This window comes from Homalodisca vitripennis, chromosome 5 (genome assembly GCF_021130785.1).
Source record: "Homalodisca vitripennis isolate AUS2020 chromosome 5, UT_GWSS_2.1, whole genome shotgun sequence".
Taxonomy (NCBI): Eukaryota; Metazoa; Arthropoda; class Insecta; order Hemiptera; family Cicadellidae; genus Homalodisca; species Homalodisca vitripennis.
The window spans coordinates 47,610,229-47,638,195 of record NC_060211.1 but is presented as its reverse complement, the minus strand read 5'-3'; the positions used below and the strand labels follow the sequence as shown (position 1 = coordinate 47,638,195).

The following is a 27,967-nucleotide window of genomic DNA, read 5'->3' as shown; positions in this document are numbered from 1 at the left end:
GGAATGTAAACATTTCTTTGCCGCATGACTGTCTGTATCTATTCTATGTATTCTATCTCTCAGTAATGACATGAGCTATATACTTGAACTTTTGCATTGCACCTCAGCGGAGCCTGTTACGCGACACATGTGGCGTACTTCTACCACTTTTTGTGTTAAAGCTCTCCAAGTTACGCTGTAGTGAGTAGTATTGTTAACTGTGACGGAGCCTCTACATACTTCGAGCTTAACATTCTAATTTTCATTTTTTGGCGAGTAAACTCGTTAAATTTCACTTTACCCCTTCTACTACTATTTTTCTATTCAGTATACGTGTATATATATGTGACCCGATACTAACATGGTATTTCAAAGTAACTCTGTGTTTTGTACAGTATTGAAAAAGACAGACACTTGCACCAGAAATGCACAATATGTTGACTGTAACAGTTTGACCATGCTTGACATTTAATATATTATTTCAAAGTAACTCTGTCTTTTTTGCAGTTTTGTACGAGTCACAAGATATGAAAACCAGAGAACAGACACGTGCACCAAAAAAATAGAATGTGGCGACTGTAACAGTTTGACCATGGCTGACATTACAAAATGTACCATTATATTAACATAACACAAAGTATTAATAATTAATAACAAAGAAAGTATTACTCTAAAATAGAAGAATTTTTGTTAAACCCTTTATTGATTTAACGCAATATTACGTTCATAACGATTGCGTAAAAGTGTGCTTCTGACGTAATATTACGCATCGTTATATTATATCGTTCCGTGATTTAGTTCGTTTTTAAGTGAGAAATAGTGATCCATTGTTTACAATTTTTGTCAAGTGCGTGCACATTGTGTTAGTGATCACTGTGAGAGTAAGTAATCAATCTACAATTTGACGAGCTGATAAGAAATTGCAAGTTTTTAAGTTATAGGAACCGGTCTATGCAATATCAGTGAGCGCCATGTCAGCTGACAACAAGGTCACGACGCGTAACTCGGCTTAAGTCAGGAAAACCGGAGACGCCCGAGCCTGCAATTTTATTGGTAGATTTAAGAATCAAAGGTCTTTTTTGAAGCGCGAAATCAACGTTGTGTACGATAATTACTTGCATAACATAGAAAATTTTTAATTAATAGAGACAGTACTAAAATTTTGGAGTTTTTTTAAATAGTAAGAGATCTGAAAATAGTAAGTTAATGGTTATGGAATATAATGGAGTCAAGCATAGTGGAATGGCAATCGCCATTGCATTTGCAGAATATTTCAGTTCGGTTTTATAACAAATTATACAGCGGAGCCGAGTGTAGAGTCAGCGACGGCGGCGCCGTGCCTGGCGGGTGTGTCATGCCTTGCTCTCCCCCGCACATTAGCGAACATGACGTGCTGGACGCTATTAAAAGGTTAAAATCTAAAAACACCACTGGGCCTGATTTTCTACCTCAATATTTATTTAAAGGGTGCGCGGACACTTTAGTAAAACCATTAACATTTTTGTACAATTTAAGTCTGACCTCTAACGTTTTCCCCGACAAATGGAAAATTACAAAAATTACTCCTATATTTAAGAGCGGCAGGACATCGGAAATAGTTAATCACAGGCCAGTGGCAGTTTTGAATGTATCAGCTAAAAATATTTGAAAATAATTATACATAAATCTCTATTTAATCACTTTAAAAAAATACATTTCTCCAGGACAACATGGATTTGTTCCGGGGAGGTCGATTAGCACAAATTTTGTTAAATTTTTACAGGATATATCTTCTCGGGGCTAGACTCTGGAGCTCAGACTGATTCTTTGTTTCTTGACCTGGCCAAAGCTTTTGATAAAGTTGATCATCAGATTTTATTGCAGAAGCTGGATTTTTATGGCTTATCATTAAGTTTTTTTAAATTTTTTTTCAAATCTTACATTTGTTGATAGGAAACAATTTGTTTTTTATAATGGTTTCAGCTCATCAACCTTTAATGTTCAATCAGGAGTTCCTCAAGGGTCAAATTTAGGGCCTTGCCTGTTCACTATATTAATAAAATTATATAAGTAATTGTATATTCTCTTCTAATAACTCTTTTGTTCGCGGACGATTTAAAAATATTTAAGCAAATAAGGTCACATTCGGACGCTGACTAGCTGCAAGCCGATCTTAATAACGTTTTTAGATGGAGTATTGTAAACAAAATGTCTTTTAACGCATCAAAATGTCAGGTAATGACTTTCAGAAGATCTCGTAAATACATAGAAAATGATTATTTTTTGAATGGAGTATTAGTATCTAGAGTGAACGAGAAAATTAAAGATTTAGGAATTTATATAGACTTTACTTTATCTTTTAAACTGTCATGTAGGTGCGTGTGCTTCAGCAGCTAGTAGAATTATGGGGTTTGTTATTAGACAAGGTTTCAATTTAAAAAATGTAGAAAACTCTGATAATGCTGTATTATTCATTGGTCAGGTCGAGGCTAGAAAACAATATCATTATTTGGAATCCTATTCACACTACATATCAAGATCTGTTAGAAAAAATTCAAAAACTATTTTTAAGGTATTTATTTTTCAAATGCTTTAACATTTTTTACGTAGCCTACGCAGTTTCATATGACGAGTTGCTAGAGTTGTTTGGGTTCGGGAGTCTTAAAATTGAGGAGGAAGGTAGCTAGCCTGATGTTCCTGTACAAGCTGGTGCGAGGCGTGGTAGACGATCCTGCTAGCCTGGCCGTCTTATCTTATCGCGTACCTTCATTCAACAGTAGGAGCAACCTTCTGTTCTCGGTTCCAATTCTGCCGCACGACGGCTCATGCTTCCTCGCCACTCTACGGGTGATGAGGTCGTACAATTTTCATACAGAGCTTAGGGCCTGATGCAGACATTTTTTTTTTGACTCACAAAATGCATTTAGAATTAAATGCCTCAGAAGTTTAAATTAACTAATCAGCTGTGTATAATGTAATTAATTTTTATTGTAACTATGTTTTGTAACTTTTCGATATTCCATCCAATTAATTGTTTGTTCCTATTTATTTGATTTTCATATATTTATTACTTATTTTTGTGTTGTTATCATTGATACATTTATTATTATTGTTATGGATTGTTATAGATTTATTTATTCTCCATTCGTTAACTTATAAGTTATTAGTTATATTTTTTTATGTTATCACATAATTTAAAAAACTATTATATAAAGTGAAGTGAGTGGAGAACATTCCCACAGTTAATTGTTTATATGTAATAACTGCTTTTATTGTAAATGGTTAATAACTGTTATAAAACATGCAAATAAAATAAAATAAAATAAAAATTATTCCTGTTTTATTATGTTGTCTGCGTAATATTGCGTAAGAAGCATTTCTCTGACAACCCGCGTATCGCACAAGTAGTTCTGGCGTTTTCTACTAGATGTCAGCACTTCCTATGTCCTCTGCTATTAGTGTTTGCACCTTTGACCTTAGGTAGTTCTCTGAAGTCGCACAGCGCAGACAGCTACCGCATGTTGTTGTTGCATGTACCCCTTCCTGAAGTATTTTATAGTTTTATTATAGTATTTCTAGTGTTTAATTATACCATGGATATATCTAACGCACAAATAGACGGTGATCTTCCTTGCCGTGATAATGGCACGGACACGGTAATGAAAATGACTTAGTGGAAAATCAATATAAAAATAACAACAATTTGAAAAAGGACACTTTAAAAAGTACATATCTAAACTCTACAAACCTGTCTTTGTAAATAAACAGTAAACATTTCAGCAAAACAACACAATTTTAGGTACAAAACTGTTAACAAATTCTTAATAAAAGTTGCAGACGGGTAGATAGTGGCGCTCTCTAGCAGTGTACTGGAGCGGATATGTGCCGAGGCAGATCATATCCACGTGAGGAAATAATCATAACACATGATTGGTGCGAGAGGCAGTGAATGACACTGGCGTGACTGACGTATGCTGGTGAATCATACTCCTCTGTCTCCATCATCGTAATGACAAAAAATGTTGTAAAATGTCTATAACATAAAAAGTAAAATTAACGTCTGTTTTCATTATGTTTGTAATAAAGGCCTGTGGCATTTATATGTTCACTACATTAGAAAACATGAAATGATGCACTTTCATGTGTTTATTATTACATTCGTCTGCTATCTTGGTGAATCCTATACTTTATCTATCTAAACTGCAGGATTAGTGAAAATGTAACACAAAGCTGTAGGATTTCTTAGTAAGACAACAAGTGTTTTCAAGCTTCATCTTACCTTTTCTTGAAAATGACAACTTGAAATTTTGAAATCATCACCTTACTATTATATATTATAATAGTAATTATGTTTTAAAATATATAATTTTGTTATGTAAAACTAAATAAGAATTAAGAAATCATAAACTTTAAATGATCACAATTTTCAATATAAGACATTATTTACATATGCTGTATGGATTTTGTAACTTTCCTATTCTTTCATTTATTCAATCCAAAGATGAGGATTACCATTAAAAAATTATGTGATACCATTTAGAGAAAAGGCCAACTTGAAAATACTTGTCAAAAGTGTAAAGAGCATCTTGTAAATTTGTTGGTCCTATATTTCATTATCATAACTGTAAAAGTGGTGGGAGTTTTTTTTATTTCCACCTTCTATTCTTAATTCTAAGATGTTTTAGTTCTTTACATACATTGTATTATTGAGTTTATATCAAGACAATTTTCATGTGTTAGTTGTAATGTTTAATGCAACCTTTTATAAATATATTCTTTTAATTTTATCAATTTAAGTAACATGACTTTCCCATTAGCTGAATGTTTAATAGTTTACGTAAAAGTATCACGTTGTTGTTGCAGTTTTTAAATGAAGTGCTTTGGTATCAGTTAATTATTAGGGAATCTCAAGGGGCTCTCAGATAAAAAGTAATTTACAATATAATCCAGCTTGACATTGTTTTTTCATATAGTTAAATAATCCAGAACTGTTGTTTCACATTGATCCTGACCAAGCTATTATCAATTAGTTACTAGCTTTACTCACGGTTTAGGTCACGTTGTTTACTTCTTCGTTGCTATTTTTATATTTATTTAGTTCCAAGGTGTCAAGTAAGTATGTTTAGTAATTAATTATTGTTTTTGTTTACAATCTATCTACAAATATTTGTAGTGTTTTTAATATGTTTACTTTATGTTTGCATTACAGATTTTGATCCTATTCATATATGCCATCGTAGCTGCATAAACAAAAGATCACTAAACAAGTAACAGACCAGATAGAGCACGGAAATCGTTAGATTCAGACCTAGTTGTAATTGTTGTGACCAGGTTCTAGGTTAATCTTTAAATGATGATGGTAACGAAACGAAACTCACTTCACTTGCCTTTATCGACTTCTCAGCAGCTTATGCTATGGAAAAGAGAAAAGGCTTTTTAGCAAAGCTGCACAACTAAATTCCTTATCCCTCATTTTACAACTCATGAGTTCTAAGCTGAGTAATTGATTGGACAAGGTTTACTTGGAAATAAAAGAGTGATTTTAGACAACTCAATGATTGCCTCCCTCAGGGTTCACTCATTGGTGCTATTCTTTTTAATGTTATTTCTGAAATAGTCTAGAAAGTTTACACCGATGATATTCCACAGCTGGCATTGCTGTTTGAAATCGTTATTTGTCAACGTGGAAGCTAAAACCCAACACTTCATAAACTGAAGTGGTCTTCCACTTTTCAAACAGGATATGGCTTAATATAAATTTAAAACCTGGATCAGTGGCATGTAGGTCAATAAACATAATGAGCAATCACTATACTTGGAGATAAGTCTAAACCAATGTATTACTTTTAAGAGGCACCTGCCAAAGATTGCAGGCTACATTTCAACATTTCACTACAGTTTGTAAGATCAACTAGATAGTCAATGCAAACCTCTTGTACATATCATCTCATAGCTGAATACTATACTCTCATTTCATAAAGTGTTGTAAGAGAATTTATCAACCAAACAGAACAATGAGGGTGATAAAATTGGTACCTTTATGGATACCCTGTTTAATGGCTCCCTGTACATAATAAAGCTACCCTATATATAAGGTGCAAGGATGCTCTAATGATAGAGTTTTACAAACTCTTGCTAGCGAACAAGTTTCATGAACCACCTTTAAAAGATCAGGTTCTCAATTATATGATGCAAGCTTTCTTATAAATTACAGTTGGTTTAAAATTTTAGATTTGTTTGAAGGATGAAATAATACCTTGATAGCTGACCCAGTTGAAGAATCTTATGGAATGAGTCTCCTCAGTAGGGAATGGTCCATGATTATTTACTTCTTTACCGGAGTTGATTGATGCATCAATTGAAATTGAGGGATGGGCAGATGATCAGTCCTGCGGTTGAGGAACGACCAGTTAGATAATGACTTGTGTCCTAAATGAGTCCTTTCTCCTGAGAATTAACGAAACTATACATGATTAGTAAGAAAGATGTTCATTGGCGTAACACATTGGACTTAGTTCTGTGATGAGAGATACACTTTTCCCACTAGATCTCAAGATGGCTTATTACATTTATGCTTTTTACATTTATACCTGAGTACATCATATTTCGTTTTGTGCTAAGAGTTCAAGAATAACTACTAGGGCTGAGAGCTGGACTATTGCAACATCAGTGGCGTAACTAAGGGGTGGGAGATGAAAGAAATAGACGCCCCTCCCAAAAGCCCTCCCAAACATAAATAAAGTATTTGTAAAACATTAATGCACCTTGTCTGATATGCAACAGTTACATGTTTTATCTTGAATGAGGTCTATCTAATTACATTAATACAAATTTTGATTTATTCACACTTATTCTATACCCTTCCTTGGGGTGTTCTTCAATCAAAATCATCTCCCCCAAAGCCAATTACTAGTTATTTCACTGTTTTCCTTAGAAATGTGGTTAAATCTGTCAATACATGATGTACAGCTCCACTCTCTCTCTTCTCTTTCTAATTCTCTCTTTCAGCTGAGGATTACTTATATTTTTATATTCTGAAGGATGATTCTAAAACCATGCACTTGAACATAGAAAGGCCTTCTCTTCACTATCAATTCTACAAATGCTTATAATATATTGTTTCTCATTTTCTTACAATATTATTGTGCTCAATATTAGTATTCTGGGGAATTTTGTCTCATTGAAAAGATATCAGGGCATTCCAATCATGTGTGTTCTAATTTCTCTGCCTCTCCACAAAGTCTGAATTGATCAGTACAGCATTCAACTATCTTCACCAATGTTTCCAGAAAGAGTTGTGTCCTGTTACCATTCCTAGTATCAGTTTTATCCTTTTAACCTATGTATGGGAGTAAATTTTGTTGATTAAAGATGAATAATATTTTTTAATGCCAACTTCCTGCATTTTTCCTCCTCTTGGATCTGACTCTCTTCCCAATCATAAAGCTTTGATTTTATAAATTCTTATCAGCCAGATTTCAAACAGTAGGACTTACCGTATCACAAAATCATTTTTATTGACTTCATTTTTGTACTTACTTTGAGACAATTTTGTTTCTAATGATGAAGAATTACAAAAATATCAGAGGTAATATGTATTTTTACTATGTTTAAGAGTTAAGATAACATAAAAACCATTTTATATCTAATGATGCACAATATTGTACCATAATTTTTAACCAAATATTCTTTAAGCTGAGTTTATTGCTGTACTGACAAAACAATATTTAATAGTGCAAATTATGCTGATAAAATGCTGTATTCAGTGCAGCTAAACATATTATGAAACTAATAAAGATTATGATCTTTTTAAAGTTAAATGTTGAGAAGCATTACTATTTCAAAGCTGTTTGCCAGAATCAGTTTTCAAACAAATTTGAGAACGTTTGTTAGGAAATTTTTGTTCTTATAGTAGTAACCAAACTTGTTTATATTGGAAATACACGATACTATTGACTGCCTCTGTTGTCACAACTCACATGTCACATTGAAGGTGTTAACCAATACCTGGCTACTGTAACTACAGACATATTGTAATTTACACATTGACAGACATTGATGATGATATAGGGCAACCCTAGATAGGATATATTCACATGTGTTACAGCTAAAACGTTATGTAATATTAGGCTTGTATATTAGTGTTTATTCTATATATCATGAATGATTTACAGGAAAAAATGGAAGAAAAGAAGCACTTAGAAAAGGAGAAGGATAAAGTTACTTCTTACAACACTGACTCCAAGTAAGCCTTAGAAAAAATACCTAAAAATTCAGTAATTAATACAGGATAAAATATCAAAATATTTTTGAAATAAAATTATTAATTTTTAATATAACAATAAACTAATTGTTGGAACATGCATTAATTAATCCAGATTCTACTATTTACAAGGGTAACTCTGAAAAAAGTTTAATTAATTTGAAAAGCTGTAAAATTTAAAGACATTTTGAAACTGCAAATCTAATCTTAAGGCATAGCACTGGATTTTTACAGTAAAAATTTGTGTAATAAGTTTCTTATTCTTCAATTAAAGGAGTGTATGTAAAGAGTTTAGATTTAAGGTTACTTTTATTGAAACAACTGTTAATAGAGCGGCTGTTAAAATAACTAATCCATTTACTGTTAACCTCCGAACACTTGATAGGAGTTTATCCTGAAATTATAGGACACTGGAAATGGCTGTGAAAGAATTAAACCCTTTGAAATTTGTCTTCTCTTAAATGTTTATCTACATTAAAATACAATTTGTATGCTACTTTTGAACAAGTAATGAACTTTGTAATTGGAAAGGAAAACCACCAATTACAATGAACTCGAGGGAAGCAGTTAAATGTTTTATATTTTTTAAATATTTCCAACTTTTAATTCTTGTAGTGTCCATTTTAACAATCCCTCTTTTTTTACTGATTTGAAATTTTGGCATTATATTCTTGCACATTTTACCACTCTGAAACCTGTTTTAACAGATTAAATATATGATATTTTAAATAATAAATTTTTTTATTAAGGGTTACTTTACATTAATTTTTTGTTTAAGTTCTTGTATGTTATTTTCTTGTATTTTTTGAACAGATTGTAAGAAAGTAATCACAAACACTAAACAATCCTGTTTTAAATAAGGTTTGGAATTGAAGAGGAGCCTTACAAACCATGGGAACACAGAGAACAGACACATCCTTTAAGGTAAGTTAAGAAGATATTTTATTATGAATAAATTGGAGAGATTAATGTCTTCAGTGTGTCACAAGTAACTGGTTAATCGTGTCAAATGTAGTTAATATGCAAATTAAAAATTATTGTCCTCCCTCAGTTGTGTTTTATTTATTTCTTGAATTTATTGTTTGATTAAAATAAAAGTTGTACTTCCAAAAAACTAATATTTCAATATGATTGAAAACATTATTTTATTTTGTCAAGAGTAAAGACCTAATCGCACTTCACTTTGGTAATACGTAAAAAATGGTGCAAAATAAGTAATCAGTTAATCGTTCAGTTCTTCTCAGTTTCTTCAGTTTATCTCTCCTTACATTAAAGGGTAGGCAGCTCTCTTGGATGAAAATAAGGAGTATATAAGACTGAGATTAGGGATGTTGACAGGACATGGCCCCCTAAGGATACATCTTATGAGGGTGGGCCTTAGTCAGACTGATGAATTTAGACTCTGTGGAGAAGAGGAGGAATCAGCAGAGCATATTTGGTTAGATTGTCCTGTCATCTTAGAAACTCAGAAAAGATTCCTGGGAGCATATCTCCTCAGCCCCAAGGACATCAGAGAACAGGAGCCCTCAAATCTGATTGGCTTCTGGAAAAGCCTCGAACTTTGAGGACACAAATTTAAGTAAGGGAGTCGCAATGGTCCTTTTATGGCAATGGTCCTAATCTCATGGCATCCGAGGCGTGCCTCTCCAGTGGCTCAGGTCATTTTTAAGCCACAGAACCCAAATTGTCCAAATCGCAAACAAATTATCTGAACCAATTCACCTGAGCTATGGTGTCCCACAGGGCTCAATTCTCAGTCCAATTCTCTTCCTGATCTATGTCAATGACGTAGGTTCATCACTTCTGCACGGAAAACTTGTGCAGTATGCTGATGACACGACTCTCTGTTTCACAAGCAAATCAAAATTGATTCTGGAACAGCAAAGTTTTGTTGAGATCAACAACTGCGTCCAACATTTCAACAGCCTCAATCTTAAGACAAATTCTGCAAAATCTAATTTTCTAAATTTTGCTATGGGATCAGTAGACAGGCATGACGAGCCAGCTGTTATGTTGGCTGACACAATGCTGGAAGAAGTCTACTGCTCGAAATTCCTGGGAATATACCTAGATCGAGGGTTGACTTGGAATAATCACATCGATCACGTTTGCTCCAAATTGGCTTCAGGCATTTATGTTTTGAGGTCTCTAGCCAAATACTGCCCTATTCAGGTTCTAATGATGGCGTATTTTGGCTTGATTTACCCCCATCTCACTTACGGGTTGGTGTTGTGGGGAGCTTGTGCAAACAATCAATTTATGAGAGTGTTCAAGCTGCAAAAACAAGCGATCCACATTATCGCTCTGTTGAAATTTAGAGAGTCGTGCAAGGAAGCCTTCAAAAATTTACAACTGTTGATGCTGCCCAGTCTCTACATCTTGGAAACAACTCTGTTTTGTATGTCTAAATGTACCATGACGAATGGCCGGGACATACATGCGTATGAGACTAGAGGCAGAGATAACTACCGAACTGGTAGGCACAGAACAGTGGTTTATGAATGCTTGCCTTCACAGGCAGATGTTCATTTCGTCAACAAATTACCAAATTCAATAAAAAACGCTCCAACGCCCAAGGTGTTAAAGACTCGTTTGAAACGCTTTTTAGTGTCACAAGCATTTTATAATGTAGACGAGTTTTTAGCATTTGATTGGGAGACCACCAATTAAAAAGACTGACTGAATCCGTCGCTGGAAGTGGGAATCATTGGCGAATGAATGGATGTATGTAAATTTGTAAATTGTATGTCTGAATGAGATCTATTGTGGGGTGTATGACAAAATTCTAGCAAGTAAAAAGTTGACTTTTGCCATGCATTATAGAATGTTCCGGCAATAAAAATCTGATTTGATTTGATTTGATTTGATTTTAGGACAAAGTTCGGGGACAAACTGTCCTTTTCCCTCAGGACAAAAAAAAATCGTTCAGTTCAAACTTTTCCCCCACAAGCAGTTAACCACTGCCGCTTGCAGTTCTCTCTGGCCATACTGGATGTTTACGCATTTGTTATTCTTGAAAAGTATGTTGTCAGAGAAAGACACGAATTCAGCCAAACTTTACTTCTGTGAGGAACAAGTAGTACATTACTCATTTCATGGTGACCAATTATCCTACACTGTTACTAATTAGCCATATTGGTAATAATATTGTAACAGTTCCTCCAACCTAACCTAGAGTGTTCCACAACTGTCGGCTGCTGACATATTATATGCAAACCTTTCATTGCACAAGTAATGGGTTACTCGTGTCACACCCAAATAATATTAATGCAATTGCAAAAACGCTGTTCATATATTAACCAATGATTTAGATTTTGTCAATTACTTTGTGAAAATTAACCTGTCAATTGAAAATAACTGAAAATTTTCATTTATATGAAGTTCATTGGTGTCAGAAGGTTTTTGTGTATGAGAAAGGAATAAAGCTAGTCTAAATGCTAATATGCTTATTATTTCTTTCAAATGTCGTTAGACATTACTTTGTAGTATGTTGTACAGCAATGTGAAGATAAAGAATTTTCCTTAATCAACTGTACTTAATTACATTAAAAATTAGGAAATAAACAAAATAACAATATGTGGACACTGTTGAATCCATGTTATATATATTTAAGGATTATGGTTTTTAAACTTTGCTAGCATTTCCCCTTCTCTAGGTAGCCTCCCTCCCTTAACAACTTTCCATCAAAAACTGAAACTCCTATAGTAATCAGAAATTCAGCACAAACTGTACTACTACTATTTTTTTAGCAGGAAAACGTAAACTATTTATGTAAATACACTTTTTTATGAATTTCTAATAAAATGTACGAAATACATTAGAATAATGTACAATAAAAACTTTTTAATTAGCTGTACTTCTAAATTTTGTGTTTTTAGTTCAAAGTCAAAAACAACTAATATCTTATGTTCAGTATGGCAGGAGCCCTGTTCCACATGATCAAGAGCAGTTTAGGGTCTGGTATTCTCGCCATGCCAGTGGCCTTCAAGAACGGTGGACTCTGGACCAGCCTGGTGGGAGCCATCTTTGTTGGTTTTGTCTACGCTCACTGCGTCTCCATCCTGGTAAGACTTGAGAATAACACCTGTATTGTTACACTGATGAGTATGATGTACAATGTAATATTCTACTTAGTTTATAATATTATAGGATGTTTAAAAAGAAATTATTTAAAGTTTTAACACTGAAAGGTAGTACACATGATAATCAATTGTCTTCAATTTGCAAGGTTTTATATTCAAATAATTTAACTGGCAATAAAGCAAGAATAGAGGTAACTTATCTAATAGAAAAAAATATATTTTCTGTACATGTTATTTCAATATTGTGTATTATTGAACCAGATCTCTTTCTTATATTGATAATGTAGAATTATTGAAATTATAAACATTTGCTGTACAGTTTTATGTACACAAGGTTGTAGTACATAAACTAAAGCCATTGTTTTATTCCTAATAGGTCATGTAATTTGATTTATTGATCAATCAATGCCTTAAAATGTAAATGGAATAATATGTGAGACTATCTGTTAGAGACTGACAATAGTGTGCACAACTAGTACAGTTGTTGTGTATATATAGTTAGTATCAAGTATAGTCATTAGTGACTAAGCTTAACAAGTCACCTGGAATTGGATGATCATTCAATAAGTTCTTAGAAAATCCACAAGATGTACTTGTAGTATGAAAGATTGTTTGCTTTTAGTTAACATCGTCACTTATTTATTAGAAAGTTGTTAAAGTCTCAGTCAATTTAGATTTTCTAAATTGTTTAATTTTTATTGACAGCTAAACCAAAAATCTTGAGTTTATGTAGATAAATATATAAAAAGTAAATGTAGCAATTAAACACTAATATTTGAAAAGTTTAGCACTGAAAAAGATGAAAGTTGAGTTGGATGAAGTTCATGTCACAACTGCTCCGTTGTGACAATTGGATATATCAGTTTAAACATGGCTGTGCATCCACAAAAGATAAATTTCATTTGGGACATCCATTAGAAGTAACTATTTACGATGGACAGTTTGAAGTGACTATTCCCGAAATGATATGGTTTTGAGTGATCAACGAACCAAAGTACAAGAAATAGTTGATGGCACATGCATACAGTTTGTCACAAAATACAGCGTTTAGTACTTTGCATGGAAAATTGTTGTGAAAATCTCATAAAGATCTTTGCAGTGTTTGCTCATTGAAGAATAAACATAGTTGAGTGGTCAACTATGAGACTTATTTAATACCATTATTATTTAATATGCATGATTTAATACCAGCTATTATAAAGATTATCTTTAAATCCACTCTTTAAATTAATTTTGCTATCTCTTTCTAACTTATTCAACGACTCTTGTAAAAATTCTGTCCAGTCATTGTAAAAAGATATTCTCTGAAATTTATTTTATGATGATAATTATTGTACAAAAGTGAATTAATATGAATTAACCTCAATTAATGATGTTTAATCTTTTATACAGGTATTTAGTTGCCAAACACTGTGTGTCAAATTAAGGAAGCCTCGACTCGATTTCTCTGAAATAGCTGGCAGTGCTTTCCGCACTGGCCCACCTCGACTCCAGCCATACTCTAAGTTTGCCAAGTAAGGACCAATGAACAACAAGCGTTTGTGTTCTGTGACTGTCAGTCTAGTCCCTGTCTGATTCCAACCTCTACTTGACCATCGGAGATGTACTTGGAAATGTCTCAACTTTACCTTTGAGTCCTTTTGCATACACTATAGAAATTGAAATTATTTCATTTAAATTATTAATAATGTACTGCACGTTTTAATGATAAGCTATGACAAGATGGTGAATCGAAAAAGAAAAATTAGTTTTCTTTCTTGCATAAAGTATTTACTCTGAAACCTGCCTCAGGTATAACAAGAAGGATAAAGGGAAGGAAATTTCCTCTTCTATATTAAATAAAAAAAGGTTTTGTATAATGAGTTACCCTACGTGTACACATAACACAGCTAAAGTGGGAGGGGTTATTTAATTGCAAATGCTGAGTTTAGTTCCATTTCACCTTCCGTTTAGGGTAACACTTGAGATCTGACACTGCCAATGACTTGAATCCTGAAATCTGAAGTCCACTTCCGTCAGAACTAAGTACTAACTAAGCAGAAGGGATAATAGAGCTATACTAAACATTCGCATTAAATAAATCCTTCCTACAATACCCGTGTTATATGTAATAGATAAAATAGATAAAACTTCTGATTTCTGTAGAAAACTCGGTTGCTCCACCATGCTTTGAGATCATGTCTAAAAACATTGACGGACTGAGCTCCAGATTCCAGGAGTCAAGTATGTGACAGTGTCAAATCTCAGACACTACATCAACATCAGAATCAACATTTGTATGTGTACAGTTGCATGAGTAAGAACTCAACAACATTGAATCATTTGTATTAGAAACTGAATAATTGTGCATGCATTGATTTATATTATGGCTGCAAATCGATTCTGGCTGGATCAAAACTGAATAGAGACGATTGCATATATGTCTAATATATTTTTGTCAATTTCTATAGTTTCACAAATCACATGAATACATAGTTGATAATCAGATTGGATCAGATTATTACATTTTTTAGACACTTTTATTGGTTTCTTGATATGGAAGGATGACCCTGGTGTGAGTAATCTTCAATGTTTTCTTGGCATTCTTGGAGATGCATAAAACATTGAAAACTTGTGCATGTGGTTGACCTTCATTCCCATATACTTTATTTAACAAAAGATAAGTTTCAGTAGCTGTTCACAATTCACTGCTCTCTTATTAAGCTTATAATTTTTTGAGGAGTACAAAACAATGGCTCTTACACAAATGAAAACCCTGCTCAGACTGATTTGTTTACAAACGCAGGAGACACTACATTACAGAAAAAGCTTCATCTACATAGTTTTTGTACTTGCTTCAAACACAATTATTCTTTTTAAGTGTCAGTTGTGTCATTTTATAACTGCACTTATATTATTTGCACTAGCAGGATTATAGGTTAGTTCATTTAAATATATTCTCTATTTTTTTTTTAATTTCAAAACTACACCTAAATTTAAAATTTTAGATAATCATCGAATACTGCATACTACTATAACATAATGATCCTTTAATTTGTGTAATCCTTAACCAAATATGCATTGTAAATTTAATAATATGCAATGTATTTGATTTTAATATTTTTATAAAAAAAAACAAAATAACATTTTCATAAGTATTAAAATATTTTAGGAATGTTGTCGATGCAAGTTTATTCTTCGGGTGGTATTCAACCTGCATGGTTTATGTTGTTTTCATTGGATCATCTCTACAGCAGGTAAGTGGTAGATGCAATACATTCGAGTAATGTTTTTAATTTACTTATTAGCCAGCAACTAATAAAACTGAGATTGCCCAGAATATCATCAACACAGCTTTCAGAGTATTATTACAGAAGTATAAAATTACACAAATTGTAAAATAAGTTAATATTAAGAATAAATTATGTACTCTTAAATTAAAAATATGAAACTAATCTCAACCTGCTTGATTATTGACTAGATTCTTCTAAAACTAATCAATTAACGTCAAATTTGTACTCTTTTTCTATTTTGTTCATTTTAAAATTCACCACTACATCTTTAAATCTAAGACTTATTAGTTGCTGGATAATAATTCAATATGTTACATTGAACAGTATTGACTAAAGGACAAACAAATTTGAGACAGGGTTAAGTATAAATTATGCATTTATCAAAACTGTGCAATATTAACAATTTCTCGTGAAATAAAATATAAAATATAGGATTAAATTCATCATAATTATTGATGTTGTTAAAGACATTCTCTACTAACTTATAATTTTTGTTGATAGGTAATTGAATATGACTCTGGGTTACGATTGGACATACGGTACTACATAATGTTAGCAGCCATTTTCGTTATTCCCATCGGACTCATACGCAACCTCAAGTTTCTAGTCCCATTTTCATTTCTTGCTATCTGTGCTCTGACGTTTAGCTGTGGCTATGTCTACGTTGAAATCTTCCAAGATCTGCCCCCGATATCCTCAAGGCCAGCATTCACAGGTTTCCAGACACTGCCACTTTTCTTCACCACCGTTATTTTCGCTTTTGATGGAATTGGAATGGTAAGTGAAAAATAACGTAATAAGTGTTTTGTGTATATGTGTTTTACAAAATGTATGCCTTAATAAATTATAATGAGTTGTGTCTTATACTGTACTATTCCTGTGTGAGGATCTTATTAAACAGAATAAAGGGAAGAGCCAATAAAGTACAAGATCAATGGTACTGATAAAAAGTGCTGTGGTTACAAACAGCATTTTAACCTGCACTAATTCTAACTCAGATCCAAAATCCGTCACCTTAGACCGCTTGGCCATTGGCATGGCACGCTTAACCGACAAGGACACTGATTTCCCTTATCTTATCTGAGATTGAAGATGAGAAGGAAAAGTTGTTTCCTATTCAAGTTTTATGGCTGCCTTTCCTGTTATTTAAAACCTCTTAAAACATAGTTTCTTTCAAATAAAGTGCTATAGAACTATATACCTGTGACTATTCATAAATTTAAATCATGCTATTGAATTGTATTAGCTATAATAGGTTTTAAACTTTAAATTTAAGCAAAATTATTATTACTATTTGAACTGGTTAGTTCTAGATAAAAAAATGTACATGCTAATAATAATGTAATTTTTTTATTTTTAACTATTCAAAACTAAAGATAATTTGATGAAGGAATGTTTAAATTTATTCCTGCAACAAACTTTACGTGTCTATAGTGATGTTATTTAATGTAACTTGACTTCTTATAATCCTGTAAAAAGATCCAATTATAAACTCAAATGTTGTGGTACAAAGCAAGCCTCTTTAAAACTATTAATTTCAATGTACTAAACAATTATGCAGAGTGTTTAAAATTTCAACAGTGAAATTTCAAGGAATACATTTCTCATATAAATACAAAGAAATAATATTATTATGACAATATGCATCCAAAAATGCTTATTTACAGGATTAATTCAACAAACTATAATTAAGTATTACAGAGTTCACTGTACATTTGTTATGACATCTACTCGTGTACCAAAAAAATGTACAAAGTTACTTCCTCCTACCCTGACACAGCTCTCCACTCATAGTGTCATTAAGTTATGTACACGATTGAAAATGCTAAATATACAGTAGTGCATACTGTCAGGTTGCCACAATACACACGTGGAGATATGTGCACACCAATTCAATTGACGACACGATTATTTGTGTAACAATTTTAACTGGTATTGGCGGTATCCAGGTCCGTACTCAGACTGGTTTTTTCTGACAATTTTACTGGAGCCCAGATCTCGCCAAACGTATATTTGAAGGGACCATGTTGAAGGATAGCACGATGGCAAGGCCCGGCCAAATATTTTCTGGGCAATACCGTATTTATCAAAGTTCAAGACAGCCTTGACAGTATCATATTTTATAGCAGCAAACAGGGTAGCATAAGGTTTGTAAAATAACAAGTGTCAATCTGAAAGCATTGAGATGTATGAAGATACGTGAGATATATGATTGAGATATGCCAGACTTGCTAGATATACTAGACTTTAGGTGAATTCAATGTAACCTCCTCCAGCATCAATGCACTTTTTTAAGCCGAATTTTCCACTTGTTGACTTCACCCAACCTCTAAGTTTTTGAAATGAATCAAAAATATTTATGAATAAAATTGGGCCCCTGAAGAAAAGCAAAGACCACACAAATGTTTCTTCAGATTGAAGAATAACCAGAACACGGTGAGATCAGGTGAATAAGGAGATACTCTATTGTTTTTATGCCATTTTCAGACAAAAACTACAAAGTTTTTACAGCAGTGTGAGAAGAGGTATTGTTGAGGTGCAAAATTAACTCTTGATGACAAATCCTGAAGAACATGTTGAAGCATTGTTCAGTGTATCAATTTGCTGTGACAGTGCTTTGTCCCTCCAGCTTAATAGCCAACATCAGTCCCATACTCCAGAAGAAAACCACGTACATTACTTTCTTCACTGATCGTTGTTCCTTGACCATTGAGGGGGACGGCTCGTATTCAAACAACCATATGCAACGAGTTGGAACGTCACAAAATGGTATGTACGTCTCATCACCAGTGACAATTTTGAATACCTGATGACCACATTAAGAAGCAGTTGGAATGTGTGCTGACTGATTCTCACATCCTCAGCTTTTTGCTTATCTGTCAAATCATGGGAATCCACCGAGAAACAAATCTTTGGACTGTTTAAAAGTCATACAAGATTGTTTGCACTGCTGAAGATATCTAGGAAACCTTCAACCATTAAATAAGCATAAGCATAGTATGTGTCTTCTTGGATCATAGCACGCACCTGATAACATTTTCCTAAGTAATCGCAGGTAGCAGCCTTCTTGAATGTTCATCATCTTGAAGTGAATTAAGACCCGTTATGAATTCTGAATACCACCTAAAACCAGAAGCATAGGATACTGCATCAGGACTAAAGACAATTTGGAGGTGTTTCATTCACACCTTTTGAGACTAACCGTCTTTAAAATCATAGCATAAAAATTATCTCTAGATAAAACCTGACATCTTCATAAAATTGATCTTTCGGCTTGCACAACAAATACAAGGTGTGATAAAAAAATACGGTGAATAATTTGTTATTTCAAAAAGTAATAAACTTCAATCAAATTCAAATAATTCTCCTTCAAAGTATTGTCCTTGGCTGGCAATGTACTTATCCCAACATTTAATCTATGACTGGAAACATTTCTGGAAGGCTTTTTTTGGAAAGGCTTTTAGCTGCTCAGTCGTGGCCCTCTCAATGTCAGGAATGGTATCAAAACATTTTCCTTTAAGCACAGTTTTAATTTTTGGGAAGATTCAAAATTTGCGTGGCGCTAAATCAGGTGAGTTTGGGGGATGTGGACAGAAATGGACAATTTTGCAACAAGCTTGTGAGTGAGAAATGATCTTTGACTTTGACTGACGTGACTTTCTAGGGCAAGAGATTCACTGGTTTTTCATTGGGAACTCTGCATTTTGGTCTTAGGGTCATACCCATAGATCCAACTTTCATTTCTAGTTACAATTTGGCCATCAAGTCTGAATCTGCTTGAAGACAATCCTTCAACTCTGTGCAGACTGACGCATGGTTTCCTCCTGTTCACCACTCAAAATTCTAGGAACAAATTTTGCACTCACTCGTCTTATTTGCAAATTATTGGGTAAAATGCTTTGAACGAAGCTGTACGAGATCTTAAGATCTTCTAATAGCTCTCAAATAGTCATTCGCCTGTTTGAATGAACCATTGTTTCTACTTTTTGCACATTGTCATCTGTTTTTGAGGTTAACGCTGCTCATCTTCAACCGACTCATTTGCGCTTTTAAATCGGTCTTACCACTCTTATACAGTTTTTAGAGTTACCACATTATCGCCATAGACAACCATGATGCGTGACAGACATGATAAACACAATCTCACTATAGTGGTTGTGGCAGTCGACTGACAAACTCCAGCATGTTGAAACCTGTCCTTGTCTGACTCAACAGTTTTTGCGCTACTAGGCAAATTACATCATATGGATGAAATGTCAGCAGTTGCCACTATAGAAATTCATTCACTGTATGTTTTGATCACACCTTGTACACTGGTGAACTCAAGTTGCTGTCAGGTACTGATGTGCCTTCAACAATCAGATAAGAATGATAAGATTATTGTAGTATGCACTGTCTGTCAGTATCTCAAAACTTTCAGAGTGACCCTCATATAAGCTAGGCTAACTCTAAATATACATTTCTAAACTCCTGGTTGTCATAATCCTTTTTGATTCTTTTTATTTAAGAAATATATTCTTAGAATAGTTCCAGAAGAATTTTGAAGTATAAATGTTGGTATAATATTTTATATGACACTAGCGGGCCCGGCGCGCTTTGCTGCGCATTTCAATAATTTTTTGCAAAAGTTGCCCGCGGCTTCGCACGCAATTTCCCGTTGAAAACAGTACACTATATTCACTTATTCTTTTTCTATCACATTCTAAACATTGCTGAGATAATTGATAGTCGTTCCATCGTGAGCCTCTTGGGCGTATTATGAAGGTATGTACCATATTCCTGCCTCTATCTAGCTGTTACCCACGGCTTCGCACGCAAATCTTAAGAACCGAAGTCCTTATATTACTTAGTAAATTTTTTTTTTACTATAATAAATTTTAGATTAAATTAGTTATATCTCCGATGCCACGATTGAGCTTGCTTTGTTGTCTCGATCGAGAGAATATGTACACACGGAGTTTTGAGAACCATACTTCTGTCAAAAAAAACAACTAAGGTTGATTTTATAACATTCTTTATATTTGTAGCCAACGTAAGATAGTAATTATGATATCTGCATTACTCTTCTGATCAAGCATGAGCATGGTTTATATTAAATAAATATTGCAGTTAAAGGTGAATTTTTACGTCAAATTTGAATTGTATTATCTGGATAGTAAAGTCTATGTTTAACAGTGATTGCAAAAACAGTTTTAAACAAAATTTGTCGTTTCTCTTAAGCTTACTCTATGCTTTAAAACTATAAGTGTAATATATGTTTACAAAGAACAGCTGATTAAAAATTTGAAAAGACGTTAACATATGTTTGCTGCAATGCATTTCTTATGGGTATTTCTGTAACCAGTGGGGCGGAATCCTGAATCGGGAAAGGGATGGGCATAGCTTATAAACCTTCTCCGTGGAAAAATACATATACGTACAAATTTTCATCATGATCGGTCCAATAGTTCACGATTCCATAAAGGACAAACATACAAACATTCATTTTTATATATATAGATGATTGTACTTTGATAGTTTATATTAATCTCATTAAATCTTTTCAGGTACTACCCATAGAAAATAGTATGAAGAATCCCAGGCGTTTTTTGGGTTGTCCTGGAGTCCTCAACATCTCAATAATATGGCTGGTGTCCATGTACGCTGGCATGGGCTTTTTTGGGTATCTTCGTTACGGTGATGCCACTCAAGGCACCATAACCCTCAACATTTCAACATCCTCCATGTACGTCTAATCAATGTTTACTATTATTCATTTGTTTTTATTGACTATAACAAAAATATATGTTACCAAGTAGAAAAGTTATGAAATGTAAAGGCACTGCTACTGCTCATCTCATAGTATAATGATCTCTCATAGGGTAATTGTTAGAAAAGGTGGTACCGTGCAGCACCTGTATTTCTGACATTACCTTTTTCAAACAGTGACTTTCCACTCATAATCATCACATCAGAGATCTGTCTATTGCTGTAGGATCTAGGGTGAGCATCTTCAAGAGATGATGTATTTATATTTTGTAATATAATTTTGTGCCAATGTAACTTTGATAATATCTGTGCTGAAAATGTCTCAGCCCTCAACCATATCTCATTAAAACATGGTTGGAAGTGTGTCAGCTTCAAGTTACGTCTTAAGATGATAGTTTCATGAGGTCTTTAGATGTCACAAAGAGAATCTGGAGAGTATGGGCCACTTTGCCGTTGGTTAGGTTTTGGGATTCAACAAATTAGATTAGAACAACTTGTGGCAAATCATGAATGAAGTTAATTCAAATATGCTTGAAGTTGTAGGTGAGAGTTGTAGGTGAGGGTTGTCTTGTGAGCCTTGGTGTAAAAATGAGTGTTTCATATAATCGTTGGTTATTATTAGTAATGGGGTTATCATAATAACCTGTTACCAAACATTTGTTTCTATTTTTTTTGGAACTTATAAATGAAACTATCCTTCAGTAATTTTCATAACATCAATCCCATTTTTCAAATTTTACATTAGTACAATCTTTAGCTCTCTAGATTATCTGTGAAAGGAACAGTTCAATTATTAATAAATTATGAAAATGATTCAGTGTTAAATCATGATCTGACACAGAGATGTTCTGAAGGATGAGCTGACTGGATTGGATAGTGCTGAAACACTTCTCTTGGAATCAATTACAGTGAATAACTATTTCAGCTCATTTATCGGTCATATTTGGAGATAGTGACACCCCTGTTGCAAGAATAAAATGAAACATACGAAGAATATTAATACTCTCTTAACAGCAGACCATCCATATTAGATCATAATATTACAACTAAAAACCAGCAATCATCAACTGAAGTTGGTAAAATAGAGAAAGTTGATTTGAATCATTCAACCTACATAGGCAAAGAGCCACATAAATCCATTCCAGTTTTATGGAGGGAAGCAAGTAGGTTTTACATTGTCATTTTAAGAATTTTTTTAATATCTCAAAGCGTAAATGACTGTAATGATTAGGATTGTGGTTCTATTTCATTTTTCTAATTGCTATAAAACTTAAATTCTTATAAAAATTAAAATTTTAGTGTTTATTTGATAAAGAATATAAGAAAAAAAAAATTATTATATACATATATATATATATATATATATATATATATGCAGGGTGGCTGGTCATCAGTGTTACAAAATTTTTTGGGTGAAATTACAAAGTAAATGAATTGTAATGATTTTTTTTGTAGTACAAATTTTTGAAAAACATTTGGCCCAATCCAATTAAAAGCGAACTATTAGATTGTTTGAATCATGTGCAATTATAATAACAATTGTATAAATACAAAATAATTAATGTTTAAAATTTTTTTTCTTTGTCTTAACATGTTAAAAATTTCAAAAAAACTTTTGTTAATATTTTAAATAAATAGTAAGCATGTATTCAGCGAAACTTTTGTTTTAGTTATAGCTTGAACAGTGTTTAAGTTCCCTGTGTTTTCTTGTATTCAAACCACTAAAACGAACATATGCAGATCTAAACCTCAATAGTGTAGTGTATGGTTGGAAAGCTTATAAAATGGTGCAGTTTAAAAATATTTAGCTACCTTCTTGTATACAGGGTGTAGAAAAATACAATAGACCAATGTTTTTTTTTTTTTAACAGATACTTAAATTTTAAACTTTGGAACTATTAACAATGGAGTTTTTATTATTGATCCTTTAAAATTTTCACTTATTCCTATCAAAAATTTAATGTAGAATACGAAAATTACGTCATTTACTCAAATCCGTTTACAGGTAGTTGAGAAATTGCTGTAATATGTTTAAAAACATGGTTATTAAAAACAATTTAAAATAATTATTTTTGAAGCCAATTTTTTTGACTTGGAACCTCTTACATACATCATTACACTTCATTTACTTTGTAATTTCACCCAAACATTTTTGTAACACTGATGACCAGCCACCCTGTATATATTTACTCTGGTTGTAAGCTCTATCAATGCACAGAAACCTTGATAAGTTTGACACCTAAATTCCTGAAAGAAGGATGACTACTATGAGCAAGGTTAAGGTTAAGGTTAGCAAGTGGGTCAGTGTTCTGCACTGTTTAGTAAGAAATTATACGTATATATGACTCTAGTTAAGAGTCTCTAGTACATTAAGTTGAATTATTTTACAAGAACACATAAAGAATAAAGTCAACATAGTGTGTATGTAGTGACTTATGGCATAACCTATTGGTTAAAAATATTTTAAATTTCATTTTCCTGTTGTTACTATTTTTATTTTTTTTTTAGTTTTTTGAGTAAATCTTTTTTTTAACTATATAGCTCAGATAATCCTGGCATTTTCACCATTTACTAATTAATTTCATTAAAAGATCGAAACTATCTCTATTTAATGTTACAGGGTTGGACAGGCAGTAAAGTTGATGGTTACATTCAACGTTGTCTGTTCGTACGCCTTGTTCCTCTACGTTCCAGTTGAAATTGCCTGGCGAATACTGAAACCAACACTGAAAAGCTCAATCTACTGCTACTGTATAAGATTAATAATGATATTAATATCTAGTAAGTATAAAAGTTATGTATGTAATCTGCAAATGTTGTACTTTAACAAAAAACAATAAAGTAGTCCCTCTATAGTCTGGCTCTTCGCCAGTCTAGTCCTTCCAGTAATCCGGACAGAACACAAAGGCAGGGTATCATCATAGCCATCAGTTTGTGATCCCAGCTCATAACAACAGCATTGTTTTTTTTTGTTTGTTTATGAAAAGTGTATATATAATAGAAAAAGTTTGAGATATTTTGGCGATTTAATTTTTTTGCTTATCGTTTTGTTCATAATTTATTAGTGGTTAGAATTTGTAATGTGTTAAGTTGATACATTTTTTACTATATATTTAATGACAGTAACACAGTGGGGTAGTACTGTACTGTTGCTTTATTTGTGGTTTGAAATATTATCTCATTTTGGAATCAGCGTTTTATTAATTTTTTAAATATTTTCTTATGAATCAGCAGTTGAGCCTTATGAACATAACTTTCTAAAAGTTTTCGGTAATTTGAAACTTGGTCTGGACCAGGTGTATAATGCCAACAATGTGGACCTTTTGAAGGCTTTAAAAAAAAACCACTTGTGCATAAGACTGAAGTTAGTGCTCCAGACCAATAAGATTAGAAAAAAAGAATGACATTCATGCCATGTGCTAACTTATTTTTTAAGACTCTATTGTGCATCTTTATGGTAAGAATTTACTTTTTGAGTAACAATACATATATTATGTAATTTAAAGGTGTTTTTCAATTTAACTCTAGTAATCCGGCGTTTTTTTTCTACTCCGACATGTATGTCTGGTCTGAATTGTGTCAGATTATTGAGGGACTACTGTATTCTTAAAACTATTCTTGATATTTTTGTCACTTAGCAGTAGTTTAGGCTTGAATCTTAAAACAATCTGAAATTAATCCTGAGTATTTGCAGGTTATGATTTTCTGAATGTAAAATATTTATTGACTCCAATAAACACTAATGTGACAGTTATATGAGCTAACATGAACTATACAAAAAACATTTAAGATAATTATAACACATTTTGAAAAATGTTGTAATACTGGTATTTAACAATGTTTTGAAACCATAATCAGTAAATAAAATTATGATCCTTTTATGGACATCAACAGAAAAACATGTTTGTACAATGCAGAATCTGTCATACCAGGAATACTGGTGATCCCTATGAATATACTGCAATATATTATTGCTATAACCAACATAAGGGATGAAAAAAATCAATAATTTATTTTCACTCCTTCCATACGTATACAAGAAAGATGTACGCCACACACACGTATCATAACAGGCTTTGCGTGCAAAATTTCAGATCTATAGTTCATTTCATTATCGAGATGTCCTGCGAACAGATAGACAGACAGACGATCATACAAAACAGAAGCTGACATGAAAATGAGGAATCATAGAACTCATTCTTGTAAAGTTTCATGTATAAAATTTAAAGTACATATTATGACATCTTGCCTCATAATACACTCAGATTTTTGTTCATTAAATTATTTAAGTAATAACGAGTATTTAAATAATAAAATTCTACATACAAAGTGAACAGAAAATTATGTTGTATGTGTTGGGATAGAATTAGACTACATGTGTTAATACATCACATAATAGAATTTATTATTGATGTATTGAGTTTGTTTAAAAATGTATTTATTATATTTTTTCATTCCCATCATGGTTACCCATAGGACCAATGTAAACAAATTTGTTAACTCTCAGTCAAATCCCATGGAGTGACTTGTACCATCATCAGACTCATTGTACCTGGAATATATATATATGAATATATATATATATATATATTCCCATATATATATATATATATATATATATATATATATATATATATATATATATATATATATATTCCCATCTATCTATCTGTTTGTCTGTCTGCACGATATCTTGAAAACTAACTGACCTATAGACGTGATCTATAGATAATTCTATAGATAATTGTGCATGAAGCTTCATGACATGACAAACAGACAGACGGGTAGACAGAAATTAAATTTTTCCAGCCCAAAAAAGATAGGTTTCACTAAACCTCAGCCAATGAATGTTTTTTCGTAATATATAAACATGTTTTTAGGCCAAGTAAAAACATTACTTGTAGTTATAACACATGAAATTATTTTTATTTTAACCTATCAACTCTAATTTCAATCAAACCATTATATGACTTTACCTAGACCATTTACAATTCCAGTTGTAATTGCTGTCTTGGTGCCGGACCTGGAACCTTTCGTTGGGCTTGTTGGTGCAGTCAGCTCATCCACCCTGAACCTCTTCTTCCCTCCGGTCATCGAGCTGGTTACCTTCTGGGAGGATAAAGCCTACATGGGTCGTTTCCGCTGGAGGGCAATCAAGAACGTTTTGATAATTCTACTTTGGCTTGTATGCTTGACAACAGGGGCGTACTCTGCTCTGGCAGAAATTGTGAAACTCTATGAATAACAATATCTGTGGCTTGTCAATGAACTGGACTCTATGTTACTCATAATGTATTTGAATGAATTCCAAAAAACAAATACAGGCAAATAACAAATGTTAAAAAATGTTACATCGCTCAATAAATTTTCTCAAAATTAAAACATTTGCAGGATTTTTAATTACATTTTACTCATATACATATAATATTTAAGTATCCAACTATCTACTGTAAAATTGTTAAAAATGAACTTAAAGGCATAACCATATTTTTGTAATCTACACAAGACTGATAATATTACTCATAATATTGTATGAAGCTTTAAATGTGTTTTATTTGACCTAAATAATTCTGAAAATCCATGTAAACATTCCAGGAGTGGAAATATAGCAAATATACTAATTATTGGTACAGAATGTGCAGCATTGGTATTTAATAATGAATAAGTCTATAGATAAACCGTTCGCAAAGAAACCTGTGCAGAAGCAAATATCTGAGCAGCCACGAACAGTGCCCCTCCAGTGGTGGGGAGTGGGACAAGCATCTCCTCATCTCTATTTTATTAGCTGTGTGGGTCGTGTCACGCTCGCGCCATTTTCTTTACACTGCAGCTGCTTATCTACACTACAAGTATATTGAATGTGTGTAGGCCCTATACAAGCGTAAAATATTAATTGAACAGACATGAAATACGTCTATGGCTACATTAGTAGCCATAGACATATTCAGGGAGCTTGCGTTTTGGTGTGAGGTTAGCCACTAAGTGACAGCGGCCAGGTCAGGCAGGGGATAGAACAAGCAGGCGAGTGGCTAGCAGTGGTGGCGATACTGGCAAAGAGCGGCATCACAGTGGCAGAGAGGTATATTACCCCACCCTGAGTTAACTAAAATTGCCCAGTGTCTTTTTGTAAGCGGTTTACCTACAGAGATTTACTTAACTGTAATAGTACTGTTAATATAAATTAACAATAGCTAAAAAGCAATAGAACAATTAAGATATACTGTAAAATTGAAGTAATAAATGTATGAAATTTCTATTTTGGTCATATGGACTACAGAAGTATGTACAAAGACAACACAACATTGACAATTGAACATTTCAGTCTAGTCATTATCAAAGGCGTATCCAGGGGGGAAAGCTTAAGGGGTTGTAATCCCCCATTGATAAAAATATTTTAGGTATGTTTGAACTTGTTTTAAACTGAAATTATACTCGTAGTCATACCAAGTTCATAGTTCAGTTTCGTTTTGGTTTTGTTTCGATATTTTATTTATAAAAGCTGATTTTATCTATAATAGCAGTAAAACACAAACTTCCTTCTATTTTTTCGGAATGAAGAATCCATGAACAACCCGTAGGATTTAAGACATACAATAAAAGAGAGCCATTTTTGCACCTTTCCTGCGCTTTGAGTGAGAGACAC

At 32.9% G+C, this 27,967-nt stretch overlaps 1 protein-coding gene across 1 annotated transcript in view; it reads left to right on the top strand.

The window, feature by feature from the left end:
- LOC124363454 overlaps positions 1–26,853 on the top strand; it is a 63,095-nt gene extending 36,242 nt beyond the window's left edge. The window contains exons 12-22 of the mRNA XM_046818703.1: positions 2,634–2,805; positions 4,996–5,070; positions 8,133–8,203; positions 9,083–9,145; positions 12,136–12,286; positions 13,697–13,818; positions 15,456–15,540; positions 16,078–16,353; positions 21,123–21,301; positions 23,945–24,105; positions 26,322–26,853. Coding sequence (XP_046674659.1) covers positions 2,634–2,805; positions 4,996–5,070; positions 8,133–8,203; positions 9,083–9,145; positions 12,136–12,286; positions 13,697–13,818; positions 15,456–15,540; positions 16,078–16,353; positions 21,123–21,301; positions 23,945–24,105; positions 26,322–26,569 — 1,603 coding nt within the window. The 3' untranslated portion in view covers positions 26,570–26,853. The remainder of the gene's footprint in view (positions 1–2,633; positions 2,806–4,995; positions 5,071–8,132; positions 8,204–9,082; positions 9,146–12,135; positions 12,287–13,696; positions 13,819–15,455; positions 15,541–16,077; positions 16,354–21,122; positions 21,302–23,944; positions 24,106–26,321) is intronic.
- Positions 26,854–27,967: the final 1,114 nt, after the last annotated feature.